This window comes from Pseudopipra pipra, chromosome 20, assembly GCF_036250125.1.
Source record: "Pseudopipra pipra isolate bDixPip1 chromosome 20, bDixPip1.hap1, whole genome shotgun sequence".
NCBI classification, from domain to species: Eukaryota; Metazoa; Chordata; class Aves; order Passeriformes; family Pipridae; genus Pseudopipra; species Pseudopipra pipra.
This window is the reverse complement of record NC_087568.1, coordinates 2358064-2377694: the sequence shown is the minus strand read 5'-3', so window position 1 is coordinate 2377694 and position 19631 is coordinate 2358064. Positions and strand designations below refer to the sequence as shown.

Below are 19631 nucleotides of genomic sequence, written 5' to 3'. Positions count from 1 at the left end.
TTTTTTATTAATCAGCATTTCCCCTCAATGTTTAGGGCAAGGAACCCCCCAGTAGCCTGTTTATGTAGCACAGGTTGCATCAACTGCTGAGGAGTTCAGAGTCATCCCGTGGGGGATTAGAGTATGAGACATCCAAACCCTGCTTGCTCAGGGCAGGCTGGTAAATGTGGTGTTAAATGCAGGTATTTTTGGTGTCAGGTGGCCCTAACAGATATTCCCTGTGATGCACAGATCAGCAGCAGGACAATTCAAAGGTCCAGCTCTCCACTAATTTAAAATTAAAACAAAAAAAAAACCCTTAAAGCAGCTCGGGGTGTATCATTAGATAATGGTACTTCTGAACCTAAACTGGTACAGCAGGTCTGGGCAGAAACCCACACCTTAAAAATTAAAAAGTGCTGCTGTGTGAGTGACAGGATGGGCTGTAATTGGCGTGGGGTTTGTCAGCTCTCAGGGTGGTTTCAGCACAGGGAGGTGTCACTGGGGTTCTCCAGCAGGGATAAGGAGCGAGGCTGCGGCTGCTCCAGCCCAGGAACCACCTCCAGCGAGGCCGAAATCCTGCCATGAAGGGCGGGGAAGGTGAGTCCAGGTTGCACTTGGCTGTGAAAATCAACTTGGTGTTGGCAGGTGAGACATCCCTGACAATGCCAGCGGTGGGGCAAGAGCCATTCCCAGCCCCTCCAGGGGCAGTTTGCCAAAGAAGTCAGACTTTCTCCTTCCGTGTGTGCTCACTCCTTTCCCGTGAATCAATGGTCACAGTCCCACTGCTCCATAAAGAGGAGCAGAATATTGAACAATTACCCATCAGCTCCCCCAACCCTCTGCCTGGGCAGGGTTCCAGCGGTTGCCCAGAGAAACTGTGGCTGCCACATCCCTGGAAGTGTTCATGGGAGCAACCTGGTCTGGTGGAAGGTGTCCCTGCCTGTGGCAGGGGGTGGAATGAGATGAGCTTTAAAGTCCCTCCCAACCCTAACCATTGTGATTCTGTGGAACAGAAGGAAGCAGCAGATGCTGCCCTTGGGAGTTCCCGGCACGCTCAGGCCAGGCTGCCGTCCCCTCAGTGACAATCCCATTGTTCCCTCTGTGCTTGATCATGCCTTTCTTTTTAAATAGATTTTGTTCTGAGAGGAATTGGCCAAAGGAAGCAGCAGCTCTGGAAGCCGCTGGGGATGATTTGCTAGAGGGTAATTGGGTTTGGGGCAGAATTAATGGAGAAATTCTTTTGTCTTGATATTCAAAACCTTTCACTTCAAATGCGGGACTTGCACTTGTGAACTGGATGTTGCTCCAGTGGTTTGTTTGTGGAAAATGGCTGGAGAGTGGGCAGGGCTGTGGTGTTCATGTGTGAGCTTGGCACGAGTGCCAGTGAGCGTGACCTGAGCCCAGCCCTGTGTATCCGGTGTCACCAGGAATCCAGGCACTGGTGGAGCTGGGGGAGGGACATCAGTAACTCGAGATGTGCTGGACCAGGCCACGCTGGACCAAAATAAACCTGGAGAGGTGACCAGCTCAGTGCCAGGGCTGTAAATCAGATGCCTGGCCGAGGAGCTGGTGCCTGAATACAAGGCCTGAGCTGAGAGCTGCAGTGCCCGGGGCTCCCGGGGGGGTCACTGGTGGCTCTGGGTGCTGGGCTCCAGCAGCACACCCGGGTGCTGGGCTGCAGGTGGGATGCAAACCCTGCACTGTGGGGTCCTGCACCCATCCTGTATCCTGGGATGCAGCAGTGCTGCTTCCCTGCTCTGTCACAGGGAAGAGCTGCAGCTCAAACAGGTTTCGTTACCGATGCCATCAGCAGTTGCATAACGAGCTCTCCCACTCTGGGAAGTGACTGTGGAGCTGGGAGCTGGTTCTAGGCCAGGGCTCGGGGTGCACAGTGGGAGCAGTGGCTGTGGAGGCTTCACTCCTGCTCCCTGTTGAGGGCTGGCTGAGCCTCTGGGGCTGTGCAGGTGTGTGTGGCTGCTGGTGCACCCTGAGACAGAATTATTCATGGCAGACTGGGAGCGCTTATGCATGATGTGGTTTCTTGGCTTTTATGAGCCCTAGCTCGGGCAGAAACCACATTTGTGTTGCAGGGAACCTCTGTTTGTCCTCTGAGGAAGGGCTGCTCCACAGGGAATCCATGCCTGGGAGTCCCAGACCCGCAGCAGCTCCCACACACCTGGAGTTGGGTTGAATTATTTATTGAACTCCTCCTGGAGCTGCTGTGCAGGACAACCCTCAGAATAGCAGAGTCCCGGGGCTGAGCTGCCCCTGCTGCCTCCAGCCATGCACCCACCTCAACCCCTTCCTGTTGTGAGGGCCAGAGAGGGTGTTGGGACATCTCTCTGAATTTCTTGGCACATGGAATTAGATTTTTCACTCTATTCCCATGAGCTTGCGTGGTCCCAGCTGGGGTGATCCAGGCACTGTGGGCTGCTGGACCTCCACACCCCACACAACTCCTCTGTGAGCGAGCAAGAAAAGGGAAGTAGTTCAGAGCCTTTAAAATCATCCTTAAAAGGACCCCAGGCAGCTATTTCCACACTGTTGGATCGGTGCTGCAGCATCCCTGCTCCATCTGTGTTTTCCCTGCACAGGAGCTGGTTGCCAGGCTGCCTGTGATGAATCACGGGGTGCTCTCTGCTTGGACCCCCCTACTCCCTGTTCCCTCACAGACAGTGCCTTCCTCCCCTGCTCCCACATGGGAACACTCACCAAAAAAAGAAAAAATGCACAATCCTCCCCAAAATCTGCGCTCTGGCCTCCGGTGAACCTTCCCCATCCCTCCTCTCCCATTTGCTGCCAATGCAGGCAGGAGCAGGCAGCAGCCCACTCCTCCTGCCAACCCCCTCTCCCCCTTGCAGCAGCATCATGCCTGGTGCAGCCCAACCCATAACTGGTCTGAGGTATTTCCATCCAGGTGTCTGGAAGTGGGAGATTTGGAGGTGCAGCTCAGGCCACCACGGGCTTCCCGGGTGCCGTCACTTCCCAAATTCCCGTGGGTTACCATGGGCTGTATTTATAGTTTGCTGGGCTAAAAATAAAAGCCCCAAGTGTTGGGTTCCCCGAGCCCAGCAGGGATGCCCAGGAGCCCCCAGAAGGGGGCTGGTGGGGAGGTGTTGAGTGATACCCCTGGAGCTGCTCCCATGGGAAGGTTGATAGGAGTTTATTCTTTGGAGATGGTGTAGCTGCTGCACCACTGGCTGACCCAGCGCTGCTCTTGCTCAGCACAGAGCCTCGTGCAGGACTCTCATCCTGCTAAAAATACTTCCTTCTGTCTCATCAGGCTCAGTCTAAGGGAGGCTGTGAGGGGACGGAGCGGCAGCGCTTCTGGCCGTGGCTGCAGATGGTGGGTGAGGAAGCCCCGCGGGGCCCTGAGCAAACCTGCTGCCAAATCCCTCTGAAAAATGTCTGATGGGAAGCGTTTGTGAGCTGGTCCCAACCCCCTGCGTGTGTGCCCAGCAAACATTCCTCCCTGCTCAGGACTGGTTTCCAAGCAAGGTCCCTTTTCTGCTCCCACGACCACAAGTGCAGGGAGCTGCAGGGCAGGTTCCATAGGGATGATGTGCAGGAGCAGCGTGGCTGAAGACAAGGAGCCCAGCACATCCCCTTCCGAGGTGACTCCCCCCCCATTCACACTGCTGGTACCGAGGGGAAACCAGTCAAAGTAAGTAATTTTAAACTGGTTTTGTTCATCTGGTTCGGTTTTTTGGAACAGAATTGAAGTCCAAGGGCGGGGGGGGAGCAGGACCTTGTCTGCCCGGGGTGTCCCAGCTTTCAGAGCTGGACGGGATCCAGCATCTCCTCCCCTCCTGACTCCCTGGATCTCCTGCAAAATAACGCCAAGACCCGGCGAGACGCTGCCCTGGGCGGGGGGAATGGATCTGCACGTTTTCCGTGCACGAAACCTTCCAGCTCTCCCCAACAAAACCGAACCGGGAATATCTGCTCCCGGCATCGCCCTCCAGCCCCCGGCCCCCTCCTCCGCGTCTCTGATGTCACTCAGAAAGGCTCGTGAGTCACCCGCAGTTGCCGTGGTGATTCCAGCGATGCCGAGGAGCGCAGCGCTGCCCCGCTCCCCCCAGCCCTTCCCGGCGAGCGGAGGGGACCGAGCCCCCCGGCGCTGAGCCCCCGGGCCGTGCCATGGGCTCCCATGCCACGGGCTGCTGCCAAGAGCCCCCTGAGACCCCCGAGGCTGCGAGGATGCCGACGGCTGCCACCCGTAAGTCAGTGCTGGCAGGGGGTTACGTGTCTGGGGGTCTTTGGGCTGTTGGGGGTTTTACAGCATCCGTGTGTCTCGCCCAGCAGGACAGGCGCCCCATGGCCCAGCCCCAAGGATGTGGGTGTCCTTTGCATCACCTCCTTCTCCATGTGCTCCTGGCACCCGGGGGTGTTGTCACCCCACTTTCCAGGACTCGCTGGGGGGGTTCAGGCTGCTCTCAGCCTGCTCTGAGAGTGTGGGGAGTGAGGGGAGCCTGGGGCAGAGCGGTGCTGGGAGGGCATCAGCCTTGGCACGTGTGGGGATGGGGGTGGTCCAGCACTGCCCGGGGGAACAGGACCATACAGCCCCACTCGTGTGGGCACCATCCACACCTGATGGCCCAAGTGACCAGTACTGTGCCCACTTCAAGGGTCAGGGGGGTCACCCCTGTCACAGCAGGATGGCACCCGTGTTGTGTTTCTCCCCTGGGTGCTGCTCACAGTGTTGTGGCCACTTTCCTCGCTCACCCCATCCAGCTGTGGGGCCACATCCTGCTCACACGGAGCCACTGGTGTGGCTCCAACCTCAGCAGGTGCCAAGGCCTTTGGAATGGATTGGGTGGGGGGGATCTGGTGATGGGCACCCTGGGGTGTGCAGGGACCCCTCTGTGCCAAGCTCTGGAGAAGGGAAGGACATTCCGTGTGCCCCTGAGCTTTAGCATCCATGTCTGGAGTGTGGGCACGGGCTGGCAACTGCCCAGCCCTCCCCCCAGGAATCTGCTCCAAGGTCCATCACCCGGAGCTCACTGTCACTGGATCAAAGGTCTGGCATCTCTTGGTTTCCTGCTCAGTGTCTCAGTTTTAGAGTCAAGTCCTCGCTGTCGACAGGACCTGGACGAGCAGGATCGAGGCGTTTGAATTACTCTGACTAATTTGGACGTTAACATATTTCTCTGGCTACAGGTTTAAGAGTGTTGGAGCATGTGCAGGCTGGCCAGGACTCAGAGGGGTGATGAGTACAGTGTTTGCCTTGGCACCTCTCCACAGGCAGGGCAGGAGGGGACAGGGCTGCCAGGGGAAGGGCTCAGCTGTGGCACAGAGACGGTAGCAAGGGAACCAGGAGCTGCATCCCACCAGAAGGGCAGGAGCTAAAAATACTGAATGGGAATGAGTCGAAATGCAGTGGGAAGTCACCGCCCACCCCCGCTAGACCCTGCTGTGGTGGAATTAGAGGAGCTTTAATTTGCTTTTGAGGCAGTTTTTGCTCTTTAGGCACTCTCTGGGTTGAAGCACATCAAAATCACCCGGAGCGAGAGGCAGTGCTGGTCCCTCAGCCCAGGGCTGAGAGTTTATATTTATGAAGGAAGAAGCTCTAAAATGCAGAAATGTCCTCAAAATATCTCCTGTATCGTGAGGCCATAATGCAAACCTGCCATAGGAAAAGGAAAATGCTGGGTCAGGTACATCCCTCCTGTGTCTGGGATGGATGAGGTGATTTTCCAGGAGCTGGCAGGCAGCGTTTGCCTTCGTGCATCCCCCAGGAGACCTGGAACGAGGCGGTCCCAGATTTGTTCCCACACGAACACCTCCCCCTGTGCGATGAATGTCGAACATTTTGGTGCAATAATGATGTTGTAACACCCTTTTGGAAAGGGTTGGCTGAGTTGGCTGTGAATTCCCAAAGGTAACACTTAGCACAGGTTCAGGATGTTGTTTTCGGATATAACCATGTGCTGGCTCATGAGGAGAGGAGGGGAGGGCTCTGTGCTGTGTTATCCCTGTGCCAGGGATTTGTGCTGCTCCGCAATCCCAACGGCATCTGTTGGGATGATGACACTGAGTATGTTCCATCTTGCCCTGGGCTCTTGCACCTTGCTTAGTCAGGAGCAGGAGACAGATGTTGTGTCTTGGAATTCAATTAGATTTTCATTCTTATTCATTTCTTCTGCCTTTTAGTTACTCGTTGCTTTCCCGTAATGTTTAAGTGGTGAAAAAGTTGGAGATAACTCATTCTCTCTTTGCATAGTTAGGGTTGTGGTAAATATAGTTTTACTCTAAGTGCCCTAAGGAGAAAAATGCACTTTAGAAAGAAATCATCTGGGAAAAGCAAACCAACAGTCCCAACAGAAATCGATTTCTCTCTGAGCACCACCCATACGTGACTGCTGAAGAGGGTTTTGTGAATATAAAGATATATGGATAGATAGAAACACCTAATTTGCTCATTAATTAGATCATGACAACACTCAAAACCCTCTCAGCACTCACCCAGCTCGTCCCTGGGGTCTCCCTGGTTGAGGTTGCTTGAGGAAGGACAAGGCATGGTGGGAGGAGTCTTCTGGGAAAACCTGCTGGGCTGTAAATGCTATTGACCCGTTATCCTCCTAAACATAGTCCAGGGACTTTAAAAGTAAATAATCTTACAGATAAAAATATCTTACAGGCTAAACCCCCTCCTATTATTAATGCAGGCACTTAAAACCCACCGCCAGCTCCTCCAGAGCTGTAATTGTTGGAGATCTCCGCGGGCCCGGAGCATCCCGCTCCTCCCAGCCGGGGAAGGAAGGTCTGGCTCCCAGCAAAGCAGGGAGAGCTGTCACCCCTCCCTCTGCCAGCTCTTCCCCCTGGCAATAACAGAGTCATTAATTAATGTTTGCACAGCACTTTGAAGATAAGTGTTGAACACAAGTACTCTTTTAGATGCGATGGGGGAAGCCCCTCTCTGTAAGCAGCAGAGCTGCCAGTGCTTCCTGCCCGTCCCATTCCGCGGGTTTGATACACATCAAACACTCCAAGCCAGGGAAAAAGAAATAATTCTGAATAACTTGTTGCACTCATCAGCATAATGGCTGTGTCTCATGCACGTTGCCTTTGAAACAGTGCGAGTGCACGAGTGAAATAGAGTCCTGCAGCCTGCCCTTCATTTGTTTTCTTTATTTACATGAAAAATCCTGCTGGTTGCCTGCGGTTCCCTGGTGCACGGGGCCACAGCTCTGCGCGCTCCTCGGGAGCTCCAGGGCTGGAGATAAGGAATTGCTGACAGCGGCGTCAGGAGCTGCTCCCGCGGTGCTGGGAACGGCACTGAGGTGACGGTTCCATTGCTGGGAATAATGTCCTGCTCTCTCCTCCTCAGGGTTTGCTCCGTGATGGACTGTCATGGGAAACTATTTTGTACAAGGCAGGAAAAGACATTTTAAGCTGTCGCAGCAGCAGTAGCATGAGGAGGCTGCCAGTCCCCCCCTCGTCCCCCTCATGTGATGGGACCCTGGCTCCTGACAGTCAGGAGATATTTGAAATGTCTTTTGGACCACATCTCCTTTTCCAGGCAGCCGTGGTACCAGCACTGGCCCCACACTGTGACCTCTGGATGTGCCCAGGCTCTAAGTCGATCCTGACTGGGGATATTAAGTGCTCAGCACGGGGGCAAACGAGGCCCTGCACAACTAAGCACAGGGAAGCAGCTACAGCAGGGTTCAAAATTAGTCCAGGGCTGAAAATAGAGCCCTAAGGAGGGAGCTGCAGGCAGCCAGGGCTCTGGGTGGGCATGAGCTGCTCACTGCTCTGCAGGGACCGTCCCCAGCACTCATGGCCATGGTGGAAATTCTGCGAGGATAAGAGGAAAAAAATATCGATTCATTTGACTGTTTTCTCTCACTGCTGGGAGAGCACAGGCAGGAGTTGTTGGGCAAGACTGAAGGTGAAGAACCTTTTTTCAGGTACCACCTGGACTGCTGAGGAGAAGCTGTGGCTGCCACATCCCTGGAAGTGTTCAAGGCCAGGTTGGATGGGGCTTGGAGCAACCTGGGCTAGTGGAAGGTGTCCCTGCCCAGGGCAGGGGGTGGAACTAGGTGATCTTTATGGTCCCTTCCAACCCAAACAATTCTAGGAATGGAAGCTCTTTCTGCCTCTTCCTACCCAGGAACTATCTCCACCCTCTAGGATCCCAGGGCACTGCTGGTTTCTATTTTTACAGAAGATACTTTTTTTTACAGTATCAATTTGGATCTAATGTCCTTGGGATGCCAAGCAACTGATATCATTATTCCACATGAAGTCTCCCAATATTCATAAATGAAACATGGTGGAAGAAACTGAAATCCCAGGAACTTATCCAGTATGGGAGAAAACAAGAACATGGGTTCAGCTTCGCTCCCTGTAATAGGTGTCGTGTTTGAATATGGTGATTTCTCACAGGAATTGCCTCCCAGTAATTAATCTCTGAGCTCTGCTGGAAGACAAGTTGTGCAGAGTGTGTCAGTTCACGTGTACTCCCACTCTGAATGCGTAAGGAATCCAGGAGTCTAATAGGGAAATTATTTCATATAGAAAGGCAATGTATTAACATTTTCCAGAAGAAAAGCCTTGGAGCGTGTTTTGTAGTGGAGTACAGAGAGAAACAAGTGGCACACAAATTACAGCTGAATTTGCTGCTACTGAACACGGAAGAGTCATTTGTTTTCTCAGGGAAAAAGCAAACATGCTCAGCAATCCACTGGTGACCCTCCCACTTTAAGTGCAGGCTTTTTATCTGCAGGACAAGTTTGAGGACGCTGGTGTGGGATGATGCCGAGTTCTTGACAAACCACTTCGTCATCACCTGCAAAGTTTCCCAAAACATCAATTTCAGCTTCCACTTAAGGACACGCAAATGCCCTCATGACCAGAGTTTCAGGGAGTTACTGCAGAGGAAGAGGCGGCAGCACATCCCACACCAGGCTGGAAGAGGTGCAGAAAGGAGAGGAAGGGGGGAGAACAAGAGGTAATTCCAAGGTCAGGATCCCACGTGCAGCCTGGGAAAGAAGTGTGTTCTTACCACCAGACTCCCCCCTGTGCTTTCTCTCCACAGTGTTCGTTTCCTTGAGCCAAACGTTTCCATTTTTTGTTTTACTCAGAGAGTTTTAGGGATCCAGGTTAACACTGACTTGGTTTCACAGGGGTAGTCTGCCACCTTCTTAGAACGTATTTTGTTTCTGATGAGCGTAACAACTGAATCCATTATTTATCTCAAGGAAAAATATGTCAGAGGAAGAAGTAGGTCAGATTTCTCATGGTCGCACCTTCACCCTCGATACAGGTCACCTGCTCTACGAGTCCAAGGCCTGTTCTGTTCCTGCAGTGGATGTAATGCCCAATCCACCACGAAAATGAAAACATTCTTCTCAAATATAAGGGGATTTGGATTGGGCCTTAATGCTTAATCTAAAAACAAGAGCAGCTTGTTCTAACGATAACGCCGCGAAACGACAGCCTCTAACAACCGTGCTGAAAACCAACCCCTTGGAACGGAGATTATAAAACAACCAGCAACTTGTTTGCAAAGACACTTTAATTGCACACAATCCTTTAATGTGGAGGAGTGATAGAGGCTGGAATAACCTTTGAACGCCAGGTTGTATTTCCTGGTGACACAGAGTGCCCTCCCCTTGCACTTTGAGAAGACACGGGGAAATAAACGTGGAATCTTAAGACAGACCCAAATGAATGTTTAATGATTTTGAAATATTTATATAATCTACCAGTTACATGCAAAAAAAAATAAAAATTATGAGAATCATAACAAAATTATGTAGAATAAGGTCAGTCTGCTATGCTGTTGTGCAGCTAAACTTATAATGATGGTTTCAGTAGATAGATATGAAGATAATTCGTCTCTCGGGCACAGGCATTAAAGGCTCGGAGCCCTGTTCAATCATGCAGCTTCACTTTTGCGATGAGCCCTGGAACTCACTTGTCAAGTGAGTTAATCTGCAGGATCCGGTTTTGGTCACGAGCCTGGTGAGCAGTGGTGCCCAAAACTATGTGCACTTTAGGGCACCACAATACAAGAAAGATCTAAAGCTATTAAACTGTGTCCAAAGGAGGGACATGAGGATGGTGGAGGGGCTGGAGGCGAAGCCGTGTGAGGAGTGGCTGAGGTCACTGGGTCTGTTCAACCCGCAGAAGGGGAGATTTATCTCTGTCTACAACCTCCTCACCAGGGGACATGGAGAGGCAGCATCAATCTCTTCTCTCTGTGACCAGTGACAGGACTTGAGGGAATGGCTGGAGCTGTGTCAGGGCAGGCTCAGGTTGGATCTCAGGGAAAGGTTCTTCCCCCAGAGGGTGGTTGGCACTGACCAGGCTCCCCAGGGCAGTGGGCACAGCCCCAAGGCTGCCAGAGCTCCAGGAGCATTTGGACAATGCTCTCAGGGACAGAGGGGGATTGTTCGGGTGTCTGTGCAGGGTTAAAAGTTGAACTGGATGATTCTTGTGGGTCCCTTCCAACCCAGCAAAAACCAATCACATATTGCACCTGTCACATATTTCTTGCTCTCTTTGTAGATCATGACATAAAGCAGGGAAAGAAATTCCCTCTTTGCTAAGAAACACATAAGATGTGTAAGCCAGGCTTCAGCCTGGAAACTCTTTGATGTACTTTGGTGGTGAGCAGGCGGTAACTGAACAAGCCTTGAGGGAGATTATTTGTAATAACGTGAAGAAAATTGTTGCTGGTACTTTTTGATCCAAAAGGGGCTGTGGGTCCATGAGGGGCTGTGGGTCCATCAGGGGCCGTGGGTCTATGAGGGGCCCTGGGTCCATGAGCACGGTGGGTCCTTGAGGGGCCGTGGGTCTGTGAGGGGCTGTGGATCCATGAAGGGCCGTGGGTCTGTGAGGGCCGTGGGTCCATGAGGGGCCCTGGGTTAATGAGGCTCTGTGGGTCCATGAACACGGCGGGTCCATGAGGGGCCGTGGGTCCATGAGCACGGCGGGTCCATGAGGGCGGGTCTGCGCTCCCCGCGCGCGCGCGGGCCGGCGCGGTCGCCATGGCAACGGTTGCCCGGCGCGCGCGGGCGGCGGGAGGGTGGCCGTGCCCCGCGCGCGCGGGCGCGCAGCCGCTCCCTCCCCCGCCTTCCCTTCCCTTCCCTCCCTCCCTCCCTCCTTCTCTCACCCGCCTCTCTCCCTTTTCCCGCCGAGCGCGCGCGCGCGCGCTCCCGGAGCCGGGAGCGGCGGGAAGGGAGGGGGCGAGCGGCGGGAGAGAGGGAGGGAGAGGGCGCGGGAGCGCGCGCGGGGCGGGAGGCGGGCGCATGCGCGCGCGCGGGCGCGCGCGGCCCCGAGCGCGCTGCGGCAGCCGCGGCCCCTCGGCGGCCGCTCCGTCCCGGCCCTTCCCTTCCCCGCCACCGGCACCGGCGCCGGGCCCGCCGGGCCGGCATCCCCCCCCTCCCCGCCCCTGCCCCACCCAGGGCGCCGCGGTGCCCCCGTCCCTCCCCGGGCATGAGGCAGCGGTAGCGCGGCAAAGGTGAGGCGGCGGGGCCTGCAGGCCGCGCGGGGCGGGCGGGGGGAGCGGCGGCGGCGGGGGCTCGGCGGGGCCCTGCGCGGAGCCGGCGCCGGGTGGGCTGCGCCCCCTCCCCGCCTCCCCCGCCCCCGCCGCCGCCTCCTCCTCCCCCTCCGCCCGGGCGGGGCCGGGGATGCGGGGAGGGGATGCGGGGAGGGGGCGCCGCTCGGCCCGGCCATGGGCGTGCGGGCGCGGAGCCTCTGCTGCTTCTCCGGGGCTCGGCGGGGGAAGGAGCCGCAGGTGCTGCCCCGCGGGCGGGGAGGGGGCGGCGGTACCTGCGCGCATTGTTCGGGAGAGCCCCATCCTTTATCCCTTCAGCAGGTGACGGGGCTGCGCCTTCCTCCGCCGAGCCGGGCCCTGCCCTTCACACACACACAAAAAAAAGGGATGCTCGCCCCGGGCTCCGATGCCCTTTGATTTCCGAGTGGGTTTTGAATCGCCCCATCAGCCCTCCCGGTGGGAATCCCGAAGGATGCCGGGCCTGTTGTGTGCGGCCCCTCTCCTGCGTGGCCTCGGAATCGACTCGTGTAAATCGGCTCGTGTAAAAGTCGCTGTCTTTTGTTTTTGTTGTAGATGGTGGATGTTGATGTTTGTGCGGGTGGAGATAGCACCAGAAGAAAAATGGATGCTCTGACGGATAGTGCAGTTGAGATTGTCCCCTTGGAGCTCTATGATTCAGCCAGAGCAAAAATAGCTGCTAATCTACAATGGATCTGTGCTAAAGCCTACGGAATAGGTAAGATCACCTCTGTCAGGAGCTCATTCTTGATTTTGTTCTTGCTTTTTCTGTCTCCCCCGCCGTTCCAGGAGTAATTAAATTTGGCTTTGTTTTAAATATCAGTAACATGGCAGCCTCTTCTCTTGTTAATGTTATGTGTTTCCTGGTACCTCCAGCAGGAATAACGGGACTGTGTGAGATGCCCTGAATCAGCAAACCTAATGGTGAACGCTCCCAGATGGTGCCTGGGAGGTGCTTTGCCTGCCTCAAAATGTTTAAATCCTTGCTTTAGCTAAGCAGACTTTGTTCCTCAGAGCTTTATGTCACTGCTTGCAGGCCCTGAGTCCCTCCAGGCTGGGAAGGCTTTAGGTGCTTCCTTGTCTAGTCATCTTGGCCAGTGGATGCTGGGACCTTGACACCCTTTGTGTGCTCAGTTAGGACTTTTTATCCTGTCAGATTGTGGGTTTGCCTTCGAGATGAGCTGAAATACAATCCGTTCGTGTTCAGCAGCGTTTTTCTTTTGTGAAAAAGAAATGAATGAGCAGGTGCAGTTTGTGTTCTGTGACATTAAAGAGCAGGTTGTAGGTGACAGAGGAGTTCTCCCTTCCCTCACATTGTCACCAGTCTGTACAGTCTAACGTGGAAAAATAAATATTCTTGGAGTATATTTGTAAGCGTTTTCCTGGCAGCTGTTGAAATTTGCTTTTTTCTTTTGAACTAGATCTGTCTCCATGTGCTAGATCCATCTTGAGTTTAAGTAGCTTCATTGTGAACAAATAGGATGGAACACTAGTGGTTGGGGTTTTTTTATCCAGAACAAAACATATAATAAAACCATGTACAGAGTCTTGTTTTGGAAAATGAGGTGGCCCTCTTAATCTAAGTCTAATTCTCCAAACTCATAATATACTTAATGGATTAGCACTGGCTTACTTGGTGACAAGGCTGAAGAAAAGAGGTCCATTCCTGCCGTTAAATATTAATCCTTGCTGGAATATTTGTCAAAATTATTTTTCTTTTCAAATATTTCCAGCTCTGTCAGTGGCCTCCTCATCTCAGTGACTGTGGGGAAAACAAAATCATAGTGTTTAATATTAGTGAAGGTATTTTATTACACGCAACAAGAGGCAAAAAACCTCCCCCAAGGATCAGATGACGTTTAAAAATGTGGGAATTTGGGGAGGGTGTCAGCAAAACATTGATAACTTGAAAGAATAGAACAGGCGTTTCCCAATGTAAATATTTTTCAGTCGCTGGAATTGTTTGTAACATTGCCTGAAACTTTTTAGCCGTCAGTGATAAAATGGCTATTGCAGGCCTGGAGATGCACAGTGTGTGTGCTGGGACTTTGTTTCCAAGAGGAGCTGCTCCTGGAGGGAAGGGGCTGGCAGGGATCCCCCGCTGCAGTGAGAGCTCGGTGGCCTCGTGCCTTGGGTGGTGTCTGCTGGGGCTCCACAACTCAGGCTTGTGTCTGCACCTCCTGGACCAGTGAACTGCTCAGTGGCAAGTCTGTTTGTGCACTTGGCAACACAGACTTTGATTGGAAAAATATTTGGCTTTCCTTTCACCAAGGACTAAAAAGAAACAGCTTTCCCCGTGGCAGAGATGTGATCCCTGGCTGGAGCAGCCTTTGCCAGCTTTTCTGCTTGCATTTAGGCTTGTGCAGATTACATTTAACAGCACTTAAATGCCACAAACAATAGGAAAAAATAAACTTTTTCCGTGTTATGCTGTTGGTGCTGCTCCAGTGAGTAAGGATTTGTGTCCATGTGTGTCTCTGCAGGACTGTGGCCCGTGGAAATGTAATTTGATTTTTGAAATGGCTCCTGCAAGTCGTTGTCACATGTTTAGCCATTGCTGCTGGAGTAGCATTGCACAGTCCCTCGAAATTTATAAGCCTCTTTAATTCATAGAGAGATGGGTTTAAGAAGGTTTCCTATGAGATTATAATTTTGAATAATATTTGAACTTGATGACTTGATGTCATCTCTCAGGGTTACGTTTTTGTTTTAAGATGTTGGATGATGTTCAGTGAGTCATTTTCTTATTTAAAATCTCACTATGCAGATGAAAGATTTTGGGGGCTTTTTTATTATTTTAGACTAATTTCTGGTTAATTTGGTTAAAAAAAATGCTTCTCTGTTTATAATATTAAAACATGTTCTGAAGTAAATCTTACCTGATAAGGTTTCCATAACTGCCTTCAAGTGGCTGATTAAGGGTGTTTCCCTGAAATGTTAGATTTGGATTTGATGCATGTGAATTGACAGAATTTTGTACCTTGATCTTTCAAATCCTGGTGCATATCCTGGATTTCATTTTGATCTGAGTAAGGCTGAGCTCCTGGGGAAATGTGGGAAGGGTCAAGAACAGGAATTTGATTCTGGTGTAGACTGTCACTGAAAGTCATTCATCGCTGCAGGTTTTACCTGCAACTGTATTTTCTCTTTACTGTTAAAGAATATTTGACTTCCTCACCTCTAAGCTGGCATTTAAGTAGGAAAATTCTTCATCCTTTGTTGTTTTTTTTTCCCTCAAGGACAAATCCCTGGGAGCATGCATGACAAATAATTTAGATTTGAACTCCTAGTTTGGGCTTTGTTTCATTTGATGGTGCACTCCTCCTCTCTTTTTTTTTTTTTCCTTCTGGCCATGAAAAGAGAATTTTGGTAGCCAAACAACTAGAGCTAGAGAAATTCTGTGAGACAACCCCTCTTCTTGCCCAGGAATTGGGCTGAATGGTTTGTTCCTGGAAGCTGGAGCTCCTGGCTCTGGTGGATGCCTGGTTGGCACAGATGGGCCCCAGAGGGAGGTCCTACAACTGTTTGTCAGAATTCCAGGAGGCAGAGGGGAAGGATGTTGTGAAGGAAGGTGTTTCCCCATTCAGCATCATCCATCTCTCCAGATAAATCTGGGAATACTGACATGGATCCCTCTGTGCATCTGGAAACCTGCACTTGGAAGATTCCAAGTCCCTTTAGCTGAGACAGTGGTTTGAGAAAATGGGGTTTGATTAGAACAAAATTACCTTTTTTCATCCACAAACTTCCATGGGAACCCAAAGGGGCACTTTAAGGAATTCTCCTGGCACCGAGAAAATAAAGTTCCTGATGTTTAAGTGGTCAAGAAGCAAAACTGCCACTGGGTTTGTGGAACTTTGGTTCACAGGAGGTGAGTGTGGGAGGTCTGGGGAGGCTTGGCAAGCCATCCTTGGGGAGATCACTTCTCCACAGCCATTGGAATGAGCCAGATTGCCAGGCAGGAATGAGACCAGGTGCTGCCCAAAGCTGAGCAGAGGGGAGTGACCCTGGTCCTTCAGCCCCACTGGCCCCTCAGGCTCTGAGATAAACACCCCCAGGATGTTTTTGTTTGGTACCACTTGGGAAAACAGACAATGACAAGGAAAAATTCTGATTTCTCGGCAGATTTAGTTAGTGCAGCGTTAGTTTGTGTGTAGAAATGATGTTTTCCACCATCCCAGTTATACTGTCAAAACTCAGATATTGCAGGAGCATATGGAAGTGTCTCAGTGTTGCAGCTTGCTGGGAACAGGGGGTTGTTTCCAGCCCTTTCCATTACAAATGTTGTTGCCTCTGTAAAACAGTGTGTAAAATTCGGATTTTTCAAAAGGAACTCAGTGGGTTTTACTTATTTATCAGGCCTGGGAGCTTTACATAGTTTCCAGACTTAATGCTGACAGTAGCCTGAGACCTTTGGCAAGATGCAGGCAGGAAAGCCAAGAGCTAATGTAATGCATTGGAGGGGAAATGCAAGTTGGGCTTTTTTTTTTTTTTTGGTCTTTGAAGGGCTTAAAATTTACTTGTTAAATAAGGTTTTACAGTGCTGTGATATTTACTGGTTGGCAGAAGCAGTGTGAGCATGTTTCCTGGGCTAAATAGCCTAAATCCCTGGATTCCCTGCTCTTCTTTGTCAGCTTTCTTCTCAGGTTGGTAGCAAAAATACTTGTAAGAAAGCTCTTGTGTTTAGCAAATATTCAACAGTTAAACGTTTGTTCCTTTAACAGCACCTGTTTCATAAACACTGGGTATTATTGTGTGGAGTTTACAGGGGTGAAGGATTCCATAATTATTATTTTGTCTCTCCTGCTTCACCCAGGTTTGTGGCTTTGTGCTCGATCAAAAGATATGATGATGAGCGCGGTCGCTCTCCCAGCACTTCCCAAAGCCTTTAGCTTGGCTTTTCCCTGCCTAAATGTTCCTGTGCCCTGTTCCACATCACTGACAGGGTTTATAATTCACTGCTGGAACCAGAACCACCAAAGAGTGGGGTTAATTCTGGTGGTCTTAGTGCTGAGAAGGTGTAGTTTCTGCAGCTTGGAGGACATCCATCCAGTGCTGAATAATTCTGGGAGCAGATACTGATCCTAATGAAATCCTACTCAGAATTTGAATAAGCTCTGTGCTGTTTACCATCCCACTTTGGCTCTCTTTCCATGGGAAACCAGTTCTTCGTGCTTCTGGAGGTAAAAGAACATCTGGGGTGTATCCACTGCAGCAGTTCAAGGGATAACTCAAATTTGTTCAGATTGCTGTATTTTTCTTTATCAAGTCCCAATCAGGTGGTTGTCTTAGAGCAGGTTTTTGTGAGTGAGGTGATAAAGGAGAGGAGAGAGTCTGGCAATAATTGTCTCTCTGCTGGTTGTTGCAAGTGAAGTTATTTTTATAATCCTCTAAATGATGTTGTACTTGGTGATTTGTACTCAGAACTGGCAGTTTTTGAGAGATTAGAACTCACTGATATGATGGCACAGACTGAAGGAATTGCATCAGGAGAAATCATGGGGGTTTATTTTTGGGTCCTTCCTCTCTTACACAAAGAGCTGGTGGAGGTGTCTCCCCAGCAGTCTCAGCAGGGCAAGAACACTCAAGAGTTTATGCTGCTGAAACTTGGAAAAAATATGATATTACTTCATTTTATAAGTGTGGGAAGCAGGAAAAATGAGCATTTTTGCTCCATAATGAGCTGACTGCATGCAAGTCATTAATAGGGTATAAAATTTACATGAATTCCATGTGTGAAAGGGATCCAGTCAACTCTGGTATCAAGTAGGGTGGTAAATTCTCCAACAATTCTTGATAAAAAACTGAACTAATGATTTTCACCTTCACAGAGCTGATTGCAGGTTATGTGCTGGTTTTAAATTACTATAAAAACATTGGTAGTTTTTAAGTTTCATCTTTTGAACTCTCAGTTTGCCTAAAACTGGCAACTCTAAAGCCTGTCTTGAAGTTGATGCCAACATTTACCTGGTGAAACAACTCAGAAAGCACATTGGGAAAAGCAGAAGGTGTTTGCAAGCTTTCCAATAACATAAAAGTGACTTCCTTTGGGAGTTAGGAGCAAAAAAGAAGGAGATGATTTCATTGTTTTTGGTTTGCTTTGGTGTGATTTGTTATTCAGCAGAAAGTTTTGTAGCTTAGAAGTGAATTGCTCAAAGTTAGTTTTTTTTTCAGGTCGATTTTTTTTTTAATTTCCCAAAATCCAAACCATAAATGTGTAAAAACAGGAGTTTTAATCAACAGAACTTTTGTAACATCTGAGTTCATTTATAGGTCACGATGGGAAGGTGCTGAAAAAGATGCTGATAAAAACTGGGCCTTGGAAAGATCAGTCTCTTAGGCTGTACTTTCAAATACTTTCAAATATTGAAGATATCTCACAATTAAACCTCTTTTTTTGTGTGTAACTGCCTGGGAAGGCTTTTCTGGCATAATTGCATCCTGTTCAGAACATCAACTACATTTGGAAGTTTCCCATCTCAGTTATATATTTATATAGCATCCCATTTGCACTGCAGTTTTTTCTGCCTTTATTTCTCATTTATTTGTGCCTGCCATGTGGATAGTGCAACTATGTCTGGTATAAATAAATGTGAATTAAATAATAAAGTTAATATCACTGCTCTTGAGCTTTGATAGGGTTTTTATATATTAAAATTTCCATGGCTCTGTCTGTCAGGACATGAAATCAGTTACAAAACCGTTCCTATGTGTCACAGACAAATTTAGCTGGCAGAAGATGGGGTAGAAAATAAAACTGGGCAAGTGTTTGCTGTGAAATAAGTTGCTATTATGGGAGGATTAATGTTGATGAGTAACTTCCTCTGATAGTATTCAAATTATTAATCCTGGTACTGGAAGTTATTCCCACCCTGACTTGCCTTTAATCCTGGTCAATCCAAATCCATTCAGTCCTTAAGCACTTATGTGGAGATCAGGAACATGGAGTTGGAGGGTTCTTCAGTAGAGGAGACAAAGATTTCAGATTTCTTGGCTGGACATTCAGAGTGAACAACAGCAGATAAAATACAAGAAATACAAGGTGGTTGTTGTTTTTTTTTTTTTTTTGCTTTGGGGTTTTGTGTTTGTTTGGGGTTGTTTGTTTGTTTGGGGAATTTTTTTTAAATATATTGATTTCTGTGACATGGAATCTCCTCCCTGAGAACCAGATCCAGTCAGTGCTAGAAAAGGCTTTTAAAAATCATTGGAATGGAGCTGGTTTAATCGAAAATTGATGTGGGAGGCCTGGCTGCCCCTGTCACACCCAGCATCCCCTTCCAGGGCTCTCCTGCTTTAATATGTGTGTAAACACCCCAATCCAGTGGATTGTATCCCCTGGGGGGGTGTGAGTATTGCAGAGAAACCCTTCTGCTCTCTGGAGTTACAGTCTAGAAAATAATCTCAGTCTGTTCTTTACCTCGTGGAGAAGGACCTGAGGAAAATCCAGAGTGCAGGGTCTGTCCAAGGCTTGGAGGGACTCTGTGTCCACCCATTTCATCCCAGTTCCAGCCAGTCACTGGTGGAGGGCAGGTGTTGGTACAAAACCCCTCAATCCAAGTGCTTTCAGACATTTGAAATTTGCTTTTTTTTTTTTTTTTGTGTGTGTGGTTTCAAAAAAAAACCTTTCAAACTTGGAGTGGGTGCTAATGCTCTGCCAGAGATGTACAACTTCATGGATATTTTATGAGCTTGTATTATTGCCTTTCACAAATAATTCTAGTACAAAGCAAAGTGGCTTGGGTTGTTAAAGGTGTAGCTGCTTGTAATGAGCTCAGATGTTGAATTATATGAGCTGCTTTGCATTTAGGTTTTTGGATCTTTAGAAATGGAAGCTCGAGTTCTCTGCCTGGAAATGGCAATGGCCATTAAATGGAATTAGCTTTCAACAGCCTTTGATTTTAGGTCAGGTTGACTAATGTTAAGGAGATTAAAAATATTTGAATTTATTATGTATTTCACTAAAAATGGACACCCATGTTAACAAATGCCCCTCAGGCAGTGCCAGTGGGATTTATTGTGTCTCTTCCCAACCATCTTCAGTATAAAGTCACATTAAGTGTCACAGAAAGAAAAAATAGTGATCTTAATTTTTAAAAACTTCAGAAAGCTTCCCATTTTGAAA

General features: G+C 49.7%; 1 protein-coding gene across 5 annotated transcripts in view; it reads left to right on the top strand.

Moving 5' to 3' along the window:
• The first annotated feature begins 4005 nt into the window (after window positions 1–4005).
• Window positions 4006–19631, top strand: part of CAMSAP1 (calmodulin regulated spectrin associated protein 1) — a 34665-nt gene continuing 19039 nt past the window's right edge. For 2 of the 5 annotated variants that reach the window (XM_064676676.1, XM_064676675.1), the window contains exons 1-2: window positions 8031–8949; window positions 12065–12227. In XM_064676676.1, coding sequence (XP_064532746.1) covers window positions 8836–8949; window positions 12065–12227 — 277 coding nt within the window. In that variant the 5' untranslated portion in view covers window positions 8031–8835. Of the gene's footprint in view, window positions 4202–8030; window positions 8950–11289; window positions 11456–11653; window positions 11732–12064; window positions 12228–19631 lie in introns of those variants that run through there. The other 3 variants (XM_064676677.1, XM_064676679.1, XM_064676678.1) reach the window with 3 other exon arrangements.